Source organism: Octopus sinensis, linkage group LG1 (assembly GCF_006345805.1).
Source record: "Octopus sinensis linkage group LG1, ASM634580v1, whole genome shotgun sequence".
NCBI lineage: Eukaryota > Metazoa > Mollusca > Cephalopoda > Octopoda > Octopodidae > Octopus > Octopus sinensis.
The window spans coordinates 175,456,180-175,473,711 of record NC_042997.1 but is presented as its reverse complement, the minus strand read 5'-3'; the positions used below and the strand labels follow the sequence as shown (position 1 = coordinate 175,473,711).

Genomic DNA, 17,532 nt, shown 5'->3' with positions numbered 1-17,532 from the left:
TAACAACAAACAAGATGAGTACAAATATCCATCAAATGTAAATAATGTACATAATTCCTCATCTCTTAAATATAGAACTGCAATACTAATATTGTTTTCAAATATTGGCACAAGGCCAATAATTTCGGGGAAGGGGCAAGTCCATTACATCATCCCCAGTCCTCAACTAGTACTGATTTCATCAACCTTGAAAGGATGAAAAGTAAAGTCGACTTCAGTTGAATTTGAACTCAGAACATAAAAATGGACAAGCATTTTGCCTGGTGTGCTAGCAATTCTGCCAGCTCACTGCCTTAAGTCCAATACCAATATTGATAGGCTTCCAGTCACTGTTGATTCAATAAATAGGCAATAGATACTGCAAACCAAACCTATTGAATCTGTACATCTCTGAGGTGACAAAGGAAAGTATTATCAATGACAGCGACAGTGAAGGTGGATAAACAAATTAAAAGAGGCATGAATTTTCACGACTCACAAAACCTTCTTCCTTCCCTCCCTTGAACTAAAATCATGCAATCACTAATTAATGCTTATAATTAAACCTTTCGTTACCAACCCTGCTGAAACTAGCTCTGAGTACAAATGTCTTGTTTTCATAAGTTTTGAATTAAAATCTTCCACCAAACCTTAGTCGCAATTTATGTTCCTAACACTAGCTGAATGATAACTATGTTATTTTACTAAATTCTTTGTTATATTTAAAGTAATTGAAAGAAACACAGAGCATCTCAAAATAAATACAGTAATGAAAGGGTTAAAGCATTGTTATATGGATAAAAAATGGATAGAACACACTATTATATTATGACAATAAGATAGAATGGCCATGTCTTGGATGCCTTTGGTCATAGGTTTACTCAACTGGGGCCAGTTTAGCACTAAGCAAAATTTTAATATCCATTTCTTCAATCTTGCATGATATGGACAGAGTTCATTGAAACAGATTTTCTATGGCCAGATGCCCTTCATAACACCAAGAGAACAACAGATATATATTTTACCAGCTTGTCCTTTAGCTGAAGTAGGTAAATTTAGTTATATACTTGAGGTTTGAATTTTTGACTTAGTGCTTAGGGATGTCTTACTAAAGCTCATTCCATATCCAATGCTGTTGTAGCAGTAATATTAGAATAATAAAATTAGAATAAGCTGAAATCTTGCTGCCATAACAAAATATTGATTTTGTTCCATTTAGTATTAATATTTGAGAGTAGCTAATAATAATTGGATATTTAGAAAATTTATTAATTAACAAAATTGTTTATATTATTTTTTAACACTTTTACATGGACAATTTTTGTGTTGAAGGAAGTGTATAATAATTGGAATCAATCTTTGGATGTTTCCTTGATGTACAATTTTGTAACCACTGATGGGATTACAAAGACTAAGCTCAGTCATAAAGGGATTCGAACTTGCAAACAGTAAGGTACTAAACTAGATGCCATAAAGCAGTGGTTCTCAACTGGGGCCCATATAAGATTTTTGGAGGTCCGCTCAAGCAAAATAGTAAATTGGCGATCTACAGTAGCACCGTTAGGGTCCATGAAAAAATGCAAGAAACAGCTAAATTCCTTTATCAAATGTTTTACATAGTTCATCCTACACAAGTTACTGTAAAAAATAAAATAGGAATTTTGAAAGAAGTATCTATAAAATTAGGTTTGATTGGCTGGTTATGGGGGTCCACCAGAATAAAATAGTTATCACAGGGGTCCATAGGTAAAAAAATGATTCAGAATTACAGTATTAACCCTTATGTTACCATATTTCTGCTGAGATACTCTGTGTTTCTTTCAATTAATTTAAAGTATAACAAAGAGTTTAGTAAAATATCTTAGTTATAATTAAGCTAGTGTTAGGAACATAAATTGTGACTAAGGTTTGGTGGAAGATTTTAATTCAGAACTTTTGAAAACAAAACAATTGTACTACAGAACCAGAGGCAGTTTCAGGCGGGTTGGTATCAAAAGGGTTAAGCATCTTAGCTACTATTCTATTGAGTTGGTCATCTCCATTATCCAATGAAATATTTTATATATGTTTTCTTATTAATAACCAACTGAATTACATATATAGACATATTTTGAGTTCTATTTTTCTGTTTGCATCACCAAACCTATTACTTTATCATTTATTTCTTTTCTTCCGGTCATGAATTGGACTATTCATCTGTAGATGAACATTTATATTTTCTTCTTTATTTACATCCATTTACCCTGTTACTCTAATGTGATATTGATGTAAATGGCTAAAAATGAAAAAGAAAAAAACACTTCCATCTCTAAAAATGAAGTTAGTGGTCCAGAAAAGAACTATAGCTGAATCCAAAATTTTACATTCTCCTTCTTGTTTATCTGCCTCCAAAATAATCTTTCAAGAATACAATCTGAAGAGGTCTTTCAGTACATTCATGAGGTACATAACTTTTCAAGCCATTATTTATCCAAGTGACAGGATATTGCAAAAAATTATTATTATTATTATTATCATTATTATTATTATTATTAGTGCTGTTGTTGTTTTGCTTATAGTCAGTGTCGGCCTTGGCCAGCTTTGCTTTCTTTTCTATTTATTGTTGTCATTGTTGCTGCTGCTTTCGCTTGTGAAAATGACAACGTGAGTAAAGACAAGTTACCAAACAACAATAATATAGAACACCAATCCCTACTGATAAATGGATAAATGAAATATCTGAAATTCTATCAGATGTATATAGGTAACTGACATACTTAATCTTAAGTGAGAGTTACACATACACAGGCACACGTAAGTCAAGTAAATCAATCTCCATTGGTTTCAATGACGAGTATTCAGTTGTTTGATCAACTTGACTACTTACTTGACTAAATCAACATATATACAGCTGAATATTCCCTAGACATCATCATCATCATTGTTTAATGTCTATTTTCCATGCTGGCATGGGTTGGATGGTTTGACTGGGGACTGACAAGCCAGGACGCCACACTAAGCTCCAATCTGATCTGACAAGGTTTCTACAGCTGGATGCCCTACCTAATGCCAACCACTCCGAGAGTGTAGTAGGTGCTTTTTACATGCCACCGGCAAGGGAGCCAGTCAGGCAGCACTGGTATCGGCCACGTTCAGATGGTGCTTTTTACGTGCCACCAGCACTGGGAGCCAGTCAGGAAACACTGCAACAACCCATGAATGAATGGTGCTTATTGCATGTGACCAGCACGAGAGCCAGTCAGGCAGCACTGGCATCGGTTACAACTACAATTTCCATATGTATCTTTAGAAGGTATGTGGCTTAGTGGTTAGGGTGTTGCACTCACAATTGAAAGATCAAGGTTTCAATTCCCATGCCAGCAGTGTCTCGTGTTCTTGAGCAAAATTTGAAAATGACATGCTGTACTGTTTGGCATTCGCAATGGAAGCTCCAATTTCAGAGTGTTTGGGTGTCAATCTGAGTGTTTGCTGTGTCCCCAAAACATGTATCGAGAGTGATAAAAATCAAACATCCAGTCAACATCATGTTGTTTGGAGTGATCACTAGTGATGGTGATGTTATGCCTCCGTTCATCTTCCCATATGGCCTCAGACTCAACACGGAAGCCTACATCAAGTGTCCAGAGGAGGTTGTGCTGCCCTGGGTCAAGAAGGTGGCTGCTGCAAGACCCTATGTCTGGCAACAGGACTCTGCACCATGCCACACAAGCAGGAGAACCCAGTCATGGCTGTCAGACAATTTCTGTGACCACATCACCCTTAACATCTGGCCACCTAACTGCCCAGACTGCAGCCCCCTTGATTATTATTATGTGTGGGGCACAGTTGAGTGAGACCAACAAAACTCTTTGTAACACCAAACATGAATTGAGGACAAGGGTTATGGCAGCATTCACCAACTTAAACAAGGAGACCATCCAGAAGAGTTGCAGGAGATTCTGAAGTCATCTGGCGGTGGAGGTTGAAGCCAATGGCGATTTTCTTGAATAAATTTACTCTTTAGTATTTTAAGATATTTTTATATAATTTTGTTAAATATATGTCAAAATGAGATGTCAGTGATATTTTCAGTTTTTCATAATTTAGACAACAATTTATATACCATACCCTGTATATTCTTATAAAGAATCTATGCTTTTGTTATTGTTTAACTCCAGGTCAAGCCTGAGCAAACAGACTTCTGTGATTCAGCCTTGAACACCCATTGTTTTTTCAGGTATGATATTATCTAATGTGAACTTTTTTTAAAGACCATAGAATGTGCTTAGAAGGGAAGAGTAGTCAAGTAGGTCAAACTACTATACAGAGGACCTATATTCTTGTGTTCAAAATTATGCTAAAAATCAATGTATTTTCTAAGATGTAATTGTACCGTTACCACCATAATTAATACTGATCCACAAAACTTATACCCTTTTCTTTGCTACATGTCAGAAATACTATATATATCAAATCCCTTTAACCATAAATATATTTAGAAAAAAATCCTGTATATGTTTGTGAATGAGAGAATGTTAGTTAGCATGTGTGTGTGTGATCAAAGCTGTTCCAGCCTTGGCAATCCCATCTTTCCTTATGTCCACGACTACCTTATCCAATGTATCTTTTTTTTATTACATTTTTTTTAAGATAGTGTGTTCTAATTCGAGGAAGGTCTTAGGGCTATTTCTAAGAGATCAGGTAACAAAGCTAAGGTTATAACAGAGCTAAGGTTACCCACTTTTATTATTCTCTCTATTGTGTTTCTGGGTCAGTTCCGGATGAGGGCAATGACAGTAAGTGAGGCGTAAATGAAGAAAACTGTACCTGAACCAGGAAACATTATCTTCTTATATTTCACCTTATATTTGTTCTCTAACTTTTAAATTCAACAGAGAAATAACTGGGGAATCTGAGTTGAAGAACAAGTGTAGTTGTTGTTGTTGCTGCCACCACTGCCACCACCACCACCACTACTACTATTATCACTTGTAATCAAGGATGATTTAGTAGCACATACTATGCTTTCACTAATGGTCATGAGCAGACCCAAAGGCCCTCCTACTCTTCACTCAACAGATGATATTATGAGACTTATGATGTAACAAAGTGAAAGATAAAATAGAGAGTAGTGTTGGGCTGGTACTTTACTTATCAACTATAAAAAGGATGAAGGACAAAGTTTGCCTAGGAGAGATTCGAGCTCAGAGTGCAAAGATGGAATAAATATCACAAGCATTCTATCTGTTGCTCTAACAACTCTACAAACTGATTGCTTTACTACTACTACTACTACTACTAGAATGCATGTTTACTTTGTTTTTGTTGTTGTACTGTTTATTTTGTATTTGAGGCAATAAAATGGGTTTAAAATTGGTTGCCTGTGGGAACTCCAGTATGCCAATGACCTAGTTCTCATAGGTCCCACTGAAAAAATTACAAACATGAAACTAAGGCCTAGAATTGAGAGGCCTTAAGGTAAACTTAACAAAGAGAAAAATCTTAACAAGAAGATGGGACACTACTGATATTTAGGAAGAAGCCATCCATGCTTGATATGCAGAAAAGGTATTAGGAAATCCATACAGTGTAACTTATGAGTGCATCCAAGATGCAGAGGAATGACATACAAGTTAACAGTATGAGTAGCCATGAAATACCATCCTTCAGACACTTGGAAGGATACCAAGAAGTAGTTGATAGCTTTTGTTATCAAGGTGACCTTATCAACAGTTGACGTGGAAGTTCCGAAAGCACAGTGGTCAGAGTATGAATAAAGTGGAAACAGTCCAAAGAGCTATTACCTTTGCTGCCAACAAAGGAGTATGATGTTTGTGTATGATGTAAGATACTGTATGGTAGTGAAACATGGGTGTTGAATGAATAGGATGTACAGAGGCCGGGAAGCTTACTCAGCTTGTATAATATAAGTGTGAATGATCAAAGGAGCACAAATGAGCTGAGAGGAAAGCTGGGTGTAAGAAGGATCAGTTGTCTTTTGTTTTTTACTTGTTTCAGTCATTAGACTATGGCTATGCTGGGGGCACTGCCTTAAAGAAGTTTTAGTTGAATCAGTTGACCCCAATACTTATTTCTCTTTTGTTAAGCATGACACTTATTCAATTGGTATCTTTTGCTAAACTGTTAAGTTACAAGGATGTAAACACACCAACACCAGTTTTCAAGCAGTGGTTAGGGGCAACGACACACACAGATATATATATATATATATAAACACGTAGTAGATGAAACAGGGACAACTGAAGAAGGGGAATATTTCTTGTGTTGTATGTCTTTTCTTTTTTTTCATTGTTTGAAAAAAAGTTTGTTTCCATGTATTTGTTTTTATGTTTTCGTTTCTCATTGTGTTCAACATTTTTTTGATGTCCTGTACCCATATATACATGTATATATACATATAGCTGTAATTATGTACATATATGTGTATATGCATATATTTATATTATTACATATATATATATATATATATATATATATATATATGACAGGGTTTTTTCAGTTTTTGTCTACCAAATCCACTCATCACGCTTTGGTTGCCCAGGGTGCCATGCAATAGGACTGAACCTGGAACCATGAGTAAAGCTACCAAGATTGAAGGAAGCTGTTGAGAAGACAGAGTGAAGTAGACATGAGAAGAAATGCTTAAGGCTGATCCCAGGAGGCTGAATCTCACAAAGCAGCTGAAAGGTAACTGTAACGAGTGATAAGACACTAAACTGAAGACGACCCATCTATTCATGGAAGCATGACAAAAAGAAAACACATAAAATGATAAGTGTGTGTGAGTTTGATGTTGCGGTACTTTTGTTTTGTATTTGAGGCAATAAGAGGCATTTAAATTCGGTTGTCCATGGGAACACCATTGTTTTATTAATGACAAAGTTTGTCATAGATTCCACAAAGGAAGGTGACTTAAGTAGGGAATGAAGGCAGGTATAGAACAACTTCACACTTATCAATGTAAACATACACAAATACAAAGATATGTATACACAGAAATACACAAGCAATAAATATAGAAACACACACACAAACACACAACTGCATATAAACATACAAAAGTGGGCAGGCATACCTAGAAGCTCTTATGAAAAAATTAGGGCATGCACACATTCACATACAGAAATTTATAGACATATTTTCAGGTAGATAAATAGGCTCAGACACAAAGAGTGCAAAATATAGACAAGCCTGCAGAGATTTGTGAACAAATTTGCAGGAAAAATACATGCAGGAGTGGCTGTGTGGTATGAAGCTTGCTTCCCAACCACATGGATCTGGGTTCAGTCCCACTGCAAGGTACCTTGGGCAAGTGTCTTCTACTAAAGCTTTGGGCTAACCAAAGCCTTGTGAGTGGATTTGTTAGACAGAAACTGAAAGATGCCTGCTGTGTATATATGTACGTACATATATATATATATTATATATATATAATATATATATATATATATATATATATATAAGATGCACCAAGTGTAAGCTATGGACACATAAGAGGTGCAGCAATGTCAAAGGAAGGCTAACTAGGAAAATAGTTTTTGTCTGTGGCAAATGCTCAGGAGCAATAAACACTGGAAATATGCAGAGACCAACTTCTGCCACGTTCCAGGGAGACAAACTAGAAGTAGTTGATAGCTTCCGCTACCTAGGAGACCAAGTCAGTAGCGGGGGTGGGTGTGCTGAAAGTGTAACTGCTAGAGTAAGAATAGCCTGGGCAAAGTTTAGAGAGCTCTTACCCCTGCTGGTGACAAAAGGCCTCTCGCTCAGAGTAAAAGGCAGACTGTATGATGCATGTGTACGTACAGCCATGCTACATGGTAGTGAAACATGGGCCGTGACTGCTGAGGATATGCGTAAGCTCGCAAGAAATGAAGCCAGTATGCTCCGATGGATGTGTAATGTCAGTGTTCATAATCGTCAGAGTGTAAGTTCCTTGAGAGAAAAGTTGAACCTAAGAAGCGTCAGTTGTGGCGTGCAAGAGAGACGGCTGCGCTGGTATGGTCATGTGACAAGAAAGGCTGAAGATAGTTGTGTGCAAAAGGCTGAAGATAGTTGTGTGCAAAAGTGCTACACCCTAGCAGTGGAGGGAACCTGTGGAAGAGGTAGACCCAGGAAAACCTGGGACGAGGTGGTGAAGCACGACCTTCGAACTTTAGGTCTCACTAAGGAAATGTCTAGAGACCGAGACCTATGGAAGTATGCTGTGCATGAGAAGACCCGGCAAGACTAGTCAGGCCATAACCCGTGGCCCCGACCGGGGACGTAGTCAGTCCTGTGCATACCTTCCTTCTTGTGACACTTATGAAGACCTGTTGAGGCAAGTGAAAATCAAATCAAATCAAAACAAATCAAAATAGATGAACATCAGTGGAATTGTATTCTTCGTGGTACCAGTGCCGGTGGCACACAAGAAAACCACCCAAACGTGGCCGTAACCAGTACCGCATCGACTGGCCTCCGTGCTGTGGGCACAACACACACACCATCCGATCGTGGCCGTTCGCCAGCCTCATCTGGCACATAAAGACACCATCCGAAGACCCGGCGACGTAGTCAGTCCACCTGTGCATACCTTCCCTCTTATGACACTTGTGAAGACCTGTTGAGGCAAGTGTGTGACACTTGTGAAGACCTGTTGAGGCAGAGGCAAGTGTGTGACACTTGTGGAGACCTGTTGAGGCAAGTGTGTGACCCTTGTGAAGACCTGTTGAGGCAAGTGAAAATCAAACCAAATCAAAATAGATGAATATCAATGGAATTTGTATCTTTGTGGTTCCAGTACCGGTGGCACACAAGAAAACCATCCGAACGTGGCCGTCGACTGGCCTCCGTGCTGTGGGCACAACAAACACCATCTGATCGTGGCCGTTCGCCAGCCTCACCTGGCACCTGTGTCGGTGGCACATAAAAACACCACCACCATCCAAAGACCCGGCGACGTAGTCAGTCCACCTGTGCTTACCTTCCCTCTTATGACACTTGTGAAGACCTGTTGAGGCAGAGGCAAGTGTGTGACACTTGTGAAGACCTGTTGAGGCAGAGGCAAGTGTGTGACACTTGTGGAGACCTGTTGAGGCAAGTGTGTGACACGCGTGACACTTGTGAAGACCTGTTGAGGCAAGTGAAAATCAAACCAAATCAAAATAGATGAACATCAATGGAATTTGTATCTTTGTGGTTCCAGTACCGGTGGCACACAAGAAAACCATCCGATCGTGGCCGTTCGCCAGCCACATCTGGCACCTGTGTCGGTGGCACATAAAGACACCATCCGAAGACCCGGCGACGTAGACAGTCCACCTATGCATACCTTCCTTCTTGTGACACTTGTGAAGACCTGTTGAGGCAAGTGAAAATCAAATCAAATCAAATCAAATCAAATCAAAACAAATCAAAATAGATGAACATAAATGGAATTTGTATCTTTGTGGTACCAGTGCCGGTGGCACACAAGAAAATCATCCGAACGTGGCCGTAGCCAGTACCGCATAGACTGGCCTCCGTGCTTTGGGGACGTAACAAACACCATCCGATCGTGGCCGTCCGCCAGCCTCATCTGGCACCTGTGTCGGTGGCACATAAAAACACCATCCGAGCGTGGCCGTCTGCCAGCCTCGTCTGGCACCTGTGTCGGTGGCACATAAAAACACCATCCGAGCGTGGCCGTTCGCCAGCCTCGTCTGGCACCTGTGTCGGTGGCACATAAAATCACCCACTACACTCTCGGAGTGGTTGGCGTTAGGAAGGGCATCCAGCTGTAGAAACACTGCCAGATCTGACTGGCCTGGTGCAGCCTTCGGGCTCCCCAGACCCCAGTTGAACCGTCCAACCCATGCTAGCATGGAAAACGGACGCTAAATGATGATGATGATGATGATGATGATATCCATGTGTGTGTCTTTCTATCTGTGTTTGTACCCTCATCAGTGCTTAACAATCAGTATTGGTGCGTTTAGGTCCCTGTAACTTAGCAGTTCGGTAAAAAAGAAGATAGAATAAGTATTAGGCTTTAAAAAATAAGTCCTGAGGTTGATTTGTTTGACTAAAAACGTTTCAAGGCAGTGCTCCAGCATGGCCGCAGTCAAATGACTGAAACAAGTAAAAGAATAAAAAAATATCCAGAAGATATTGGTCAGTCCAGGGTTATAATGGAAGACACTTGCCCAAGGTGCTGCACAGTTGGACTGAACCCAAAACAGCATGGTTGTAAAGTGAGCTTCTTAACCACACAGCCATACCTGTGCTTATATAAGTATATATAGGAAAAAGATGGAAGCAAAATAGGTACATCAATCAAAAATATACCTTGTGGTATTTGGTTCCATCCTTTTCTGCTCAGATGAGGTTTATATATATATATATATATATATATATATATATATATATATATATATATATGATATCATAAGTAAACAAATATAATCAAAAGTGCAATTACACATGGGCTTGAGCTAATTCCTGCTTAAGATTATACATAAATTAGGTGAACAGTTATATAGAAATCAATAATAGAACTAACAGTAACTGCTATATATCTGTTGCTGGGATTTCATGAAAGTGTGTATATATATATATAAAACAATTTTCTTTGTTCTATCTTCTAAAGAAGAATATTGGATCAAAGCACATAGAAGAGTAGCATTCATGCACACACATGCATGTATATGAATGTGTGCAAAGCAAACTTCTATTTTGAACCTTTGTGAAAGATGAATGGTTGGCGAAGCTATTGTGTTTTAGCCTTGAACAAGGAACCTAACTCTTATTAATTCGTCCATTGTACCTGATTAACAAAGATGTCGCCCTCTCCTACTTTACAGTTGATTAGTTAGTAATAAGAAGTGCATCCAGGTGTTAATATGCTTTACATCAAGAAAAACCTAACCTAACTGTACAACCATGGGAAAATAGATGAAATACAATAAACTATATTAAGGACAGTGGATTGGCAGAATAGTTATATCACAAGACAATATACTTCCTGGCATTTGTTCTGGCTTTTAACATTCTGAGTTCAAATCTGGTGATATTTGTTGAGAGGGAGAGAGAGAATTGACATGGATACCAAAAAATAGCTGAAATGAAGATACCTTGTATTATTTTAATCTGTATTGGTTGTCTCCCTCTACACCCTGTTGACTACTTTTTCTTTTTCATCCCTTCTCAAGTTGATTAAATAAGTATCAGATTAAGCATGGAGATTGATATTGAGACCCCCTTCGGTCATGACTGACTGTGGGATTGCACTTAGAAAGCTACCTTCCCAGGCACAAGTCCGGGCAAGTTTGTTTATGGAAGACCAGCAGTCACCCATGCATAACGGCTTCCCCTCTCCACGCCACCAGTGTTATCCAAGGGAAAGGCAACACTAGATACAGCTTGGCACCAGTGACATCGCAACTCTTTCCTACAGCTGAGTGAACTGGAGTAACGTGAAATAAAGTGTCTTGCTGAAGAACACAACACAACACACAGCCCAGTCCAGGATTCAAACTCACAACCTCACAATCGTAAGCTCAACGTTCTAACCACTGAGCCATGTGCCTTCACAGAGATTGATATAATTAACAAAAAAAAACCATCATGAATATTGTAAAACTAGAAGTAACTTTATGAGCTTTAGAAAACAAACAATATATGCATTAGTTGAATTTCTTCTAAACAAGTTCCCATTCATTTTTACATCCATGCTCTCCAGCATTTTCCATCACTTTCTATAGTATCTGTATCAAATGTTAAAAACCACCAACATTTAAAAAAATTTCTGTTAGATGGTGTATTCCATATAATTCCAACTGGGATGGTTCCAGTAAGCATATAAGTTTTGTCCAAGAGAAGGGACTGGACTGCAAGCCCTCACTTAATCTTACTCTCTTTCTGGAGAAAGGGTCACTGAGGTGAGTGTTCACCATGACCCTTCTCACAGCATATTGTAGTTGAGAGAGAGAGAGAGAGAAAGAGGGAGAGAGAAAGAGGGAGAGAGAGAGAGATGAATCAACACCCACTTAACTGTTAATTTATTTATTGACCACAAAGGAGACAAACCAATTTGACCTTGGCAGGACTTGGAGTCAGAGTGCAGAGGACAAAACTCAAACAAAATTTATAAACCATTCTATCCAACACTCTAATGACTACCGATTTGGTGCCTTTAACACTAATATTTAAAATAATTCTATTTTACTTTTTAATAGTTAGGTGCAGACATGACTACATGGTTTCAGGTTTAGTCACACTATATGACACCTTGGGCAAGTGTCTTCTGCTATAGCCTCAGACGGGCCAGTATCTTGTGAGAAATAAATTTGGTAGATGGAAATGTGAGGAAGGCATCTGTGTGTATACATAACTCAGTGTGTGTGGATGTGTCTTTATGGTTGTGATTGTCACCCCCACCTCCCATTGCTTAGCAACTGGTGTTGCTTTACTTATAGTCCTGTGATTAGTGTTTCAGCAAAAAGAGACTGGTAGAATAAGTATCAGACTTAAAATATACACTGGAGTTGATCTGTTCAGCTAAAAATCCTTCGAAGTAGTGACCCAACTTGGCTGCAGTCCAATGACAGAAACAAGTAAAACATTTAAAATTCATGCCATTATAACAACATTTATCTTTAAAGTCTCATATTATGGTCACCACACAGATAACAGCACACTGCCTTATCTATTTATGTATAAGAAATAAAGGACAAATTCCATAAATGCTAAAAGCATAGGAAATACAACATACAAACCATTGACCAGGATAGCTACGATGACAATTAACTAATACAATTTATTGTATCAGCTTTTTCAATATCTTGCTTTCCTGTTTAATTCTTTTTTTTCTCCCCCAATCCTTGCTTTAGTAATTGTTTGGTCACTCATACATTTCTATTAAGAACTCATCCCAGTTTCTTAAAACAATATTGTGCTATTCTTTTGTCCTTTTGACACAGAAACATATACTGGAATAACAGCAAAATTTCTATGATGTGTTCTAGCCTCCAATTTTTCAAGAGAAACAGGTGTATATATATATGTGTAGTATTTATTCTTTATTGTATATTACAGTATTTACAATCTTATGACATTTTCCTAATGGTGTGGGTTATAGGAAGACTAGCAATACAGCAGTATTTGTACATATCTCAAGCCTGCATTGTACTGCATACAACTTGGGCTGAAGTAGTGTGTTGGATATGGGCTTACGCCCTTTCTGCCATCAACCATTGAAATGCAATGAAATAGGTGTGTTTATTTAGTTTATTATGATACTGGAGAGGATATTTTAGGTTTAAGACCTTGAACACTCCTACACACACACATACACATAATCATAAACATTTGATGTTCATCTTCTATGCTGGCATAGACTGGATGGTTCATCAGACTCCAGTGAGCTGTAAGGCTGCATTGAAGCTCCAGTGTTAGCTTTGGCATGGCTTCTACAGCTGGATTCTCTAGGTAACACTAGCCACTTTGTAGTGGGTGCCTTTTTCCTGCTTCCTACCTTCATGTCACTGGCACTAGCGATGTTGCCAACAAGCTTGCAAGATATGCCAAAAACGAAAGGAGATAGGAGAAATGGGGAGTGGGGGGGGGCAAAAGAAAAAGCTTCCCCAACCAAATGGGGGTGGTGGTGTGTGTATAGGAATAATGGTTCTACAAATGGAAGGCAAGAATACTAAATTCATACAGCATAGTATGTAAAATCTGTTATTAGTTGAAAATACTTCAAGAGTGATCCATGGGTTAGAAAGTCGTGTCAAGGCACTTTTCAAACATGCATTGACATGAAAATTAAGGCCTTTGAGTTACTCTTATAGCATTACCTCATACACACACACACACACACACACACACACACAAATGAATGTAACAAAAGAATGTGTACTCAATATTACTTAAGTACATTTTATAAATTCATTTGAAGCTGATGATTTGCTCAGCCTCTTTTCTGAGTTTTTTGCTGAGTTTCATACTGGCAATTGAGTACACGTGTTTGAATGCACAAGCACATGCATATATGCTCATGCACTGACATTTAATGGAAGATAGCACAGGCCAATTTACGATTTTTAAAAGATGTAGAAATGCAAAAGAAAGAAAAGTATGGATGTTAGACTGTGCTTCTAAAGTTTTGGTTTACTTAAAAAGTGACTCAAATGAATTAAATTGAAATTTTGCTGGCAACAGACTTACCCACATCATGAATATGTTTAAATTAGACTGTTACCTGTCATATGGTGGATAACTTTGGAAGAATACTTTTGCCACCGTGATTAATATCAGGAAATATTGACATACATACGATAATTATAATTCAACTTTTATCAAATTTCTTGATGCTTATATAAAATAATGAAATTAATACTAATTTCAAAAGAAACACTTTTTACCTTGAACTAACTCTTTAGCATTTTAACCAGCTATATCTGTCCTAAACCTGTTAGCACTTAAACCAGCCATGTCTGTCCTAAATGTTCCCCCTGGCCATATCTAACCTCTCACACCTGTCCTACAGTGTCATTCTCAAAAATAAGCAATCACATTGTGGAAGTCTCAAAGCTAGAAAATAAGGCATGCTTACTTCAAACTAATATGAATAAATAAGCATTACACTTGTCATTAATCTGAACACCAATTTTTCGTTTTAATATTATTATAAATGTTTGTCATTATTTTTCTAAATTTTTACCACTTGTGCTGGTGGTATGTGAAATATTTGAGCGAGGTCGTCGCCAGTGCCGCTGGACTGGCTCCTGTGCAGGTGGCACGTAAAAAGCATCATTTGGGCGTGGCCGTTGCCAGTACCACCAAACTGGCCCTCGTGCCAGTGGGACGTAAAAGCACCCACTACACTCTCGGAGTGGTTGGTGTTAGGAAGGGCATCCAGCTGTAGAAATTCTGCCAGATCAGATTGGAGACTGGTTCGCCAGACCTCAGTCAAATCGTCCAACCCATGCTAGCATGGAAAGTGGACGTTAAATGATGATGATGATGATGATAATTGAACTTTACACCATCAAAACTCTAACCCTGCAAAATTTTATTTTAAAAAAATATGTATTTTTCAGAACACCAAACCAGAGTTATGCTTATCTTCCTCTCTCTCTCTCTTTAAGCCTAGTATGTGTACTCATCCTACACCTGATATGTTCACTCTCTCTCCATATGATGTAAAGCACAAGTGAAGAAATCAACTAACATTTATATTGGTTGTTATTAAATTGAGATGTTTAGATGAGACACAGAACAACACACGCACAGAAAGAGAGGTGGATGAATGAGAGAAAATCAAAGAAAATCACATAGACAGTCACACGTTATACAAAATATTGATAGCTAGCCAATGTCAATGCTTATATATATCATTAGTAGACTTACACAACAATTGACACAATATACATTGATTAGAAAGTACACTGAATTGCTATTTAAATCAATAAAGACTGACCTATAAAAACAACATGTTCAAGTTGTGTTCATTTCCTTTTAATTATATAATGTATCTAGGTTTTCATTATCTAAAGTACTCTACCATTTTTTTAAATACAGCTGATAGTGATTTAAAGAAGGTTTGGCTGTTACTTCTAACATGTCAAATGACAACATTGAGGCCTCCATAGTGACTTGACTATGAACTAGTTTTGATCAATACCTGAAGTCGTTTCACTTTTCCCTCATGTCATTAATGTAATTTAGAAAGGTATGAATGTGACTGCATTCCATTTTCCTCTCTCCCAAGATTCTGTGGTTTCATTCTTTGTCAGAAGAGACTACTACTACAACAAAAATGTGCAAATTGATACTATTTTCACAAACTTGGCCACAAAACAATTTGGTTTTATGTTTAAAGTATGATAGACTTTACAAATCAAGGGAAATTCAATCAGAAACAGTTATCTATTATATAAAATCCATTCTGTCTGTCTGTCTGTCTGTGTGTCTTCTAGGATCTCGGGCATCCTCCATCCGATTGCGCTCAAATTCGATATGTAGATACCGACGGTATCAGGGCGTGTATAAGTCTTGAAAAAATTACAAAAATTTATTCCGGGTGAAAATGCAATCGATAAAGCCATGGGAATGTGCATTTGTACACACAAGTACATCAGTTGTTGCAATCGATACTATGCGTACGTGAGAAAAATGCACGTGCAGTTTGCGCAAAAAAAGCCGGCTGGCTTGAAGTAATGCCACAAAATGGGACGGTCAGACAAGTTGTTTTGAGAAAATCTAGTTTAAATGTTTGACAACTCAGCACCGTCCATTGGACAGGGGTGCGTTTTGCTCGTCATATATGTGGTATATACAGTTATATACATATGGTATATGTAGAGAATATTTCTATCATCTGTAAACAGAAATATGGAGATTGTGGCTTGAAGCACTATGTAAATTTAGAAACAAACTATGTAGATAGAAGAAAAAATCAATCAACAAAGCGCAAATTCAAAGCCTCAAGGAATACACTATTGTGAATGACTGCTTTATGTAACATACTCAGCCAACTCAACACTAACCAATCAAAATGAAAGCTTTCAGAATCATTGCAGCTGATGAAATGCATGAAATTTGCCATGAACATTTTACATTGTAGAATGCATGTAACTTCAACAATGTTAGTCTAACGCTGCACTTGAGTTACAACCTCTTGGGATTCAAGAAGTTGATATACAGTAGTTTGACAGACATGTTATACGTTTCAAATCTGCATGTACCTGATGCAGGGGCCCATACACTGAGCTACAAACATCTGTAGTAATCTTCTAGGGAATGCAGTTGGAATTACTTTGGATGAAGGAATACAAGTGGAGGTTCATGGCTTAGTGGTTAGGGTGTTGAACCTATAATAGTAAGGATGTGGTTTCAATTCCTGGACCGGGCGACGCATTGTGTTCTTGAGCAAAACACTTCATTTCATGTTGCTCCAGTCCACTCAGCTGGCAAAAATGAGCAATCCTGCAACGGACCGGAGTCCCATGCGGGTGGGGAATTTCTACACCACTGAAACCAGGAAACCGGCCCTTATGAGCCTGGCATGGCTCGAGAAGGTAAAAAAAAAAAAAAAAGGAATATAAATACTTGAAATTAAACTGCACTCTTTATCACCGCTTCCTACATAGAAATATTTAAATGCAACCTAGTCATTAATTGTTCTATTGGATTAAACTGCTAACAAGGTTATGGTTCAGGAACTACTGTTTCTAATTAAAAACACACAACAATAGAGGTAATTGAAGCTATGAGATGCATGAAGTACATATGTAATTCTAACCAGAGACTGATGAAGCAGAATACTGAAAGAGCTAAAAAATAAACAGAGAAAATATAGGAAGGAAAATAAAGGAAAGAAAAATCTTACCTTTTCATTTTTTTGGCATTGTATTTGATAAGAAAAGCAGTATGGATAAGTTTCTCTTGGTCTTGTTCATATATGGCAGGAACAGTTTTCTGGAAAAACTTTAAATAAAAAGAAAAAAAATATCTTTACTTGTTTCAGTTCAAAACAACACATGTAAATATTATAAATACAAATATCTTGGAAATTCCCCATCACTGAGGAAA

The 17,532-nt window shown here is 37.8% G+C and overlaps 1 protein-coding gene across 4 annotated transcripts in view; it reads right to left on the bottom strand.

Moving 5' to 3' along the window:
• The window catches only part of LOC115216482 (EVI5-like protein), a 331,037-nt gene that overhangs the window by 92,146 nt on the left and 221,359 nt on the right, over nt 1–17,532 (bottom strand). For all 4 annotated transcript variants that reach the window (XM_029785910.2, XM_029785902.2, XM_029785918.2 and 1 more), the window contains one exon: nt 17,330–17,427. In XM_029785910.2, the coding sequence (XP_029641770.1) occupies nt 17,330–17,427 (98 nt within the window). The remainder of the gene's footprint in view (nt 1–17,329; nt 17,428–17,532) is intronic.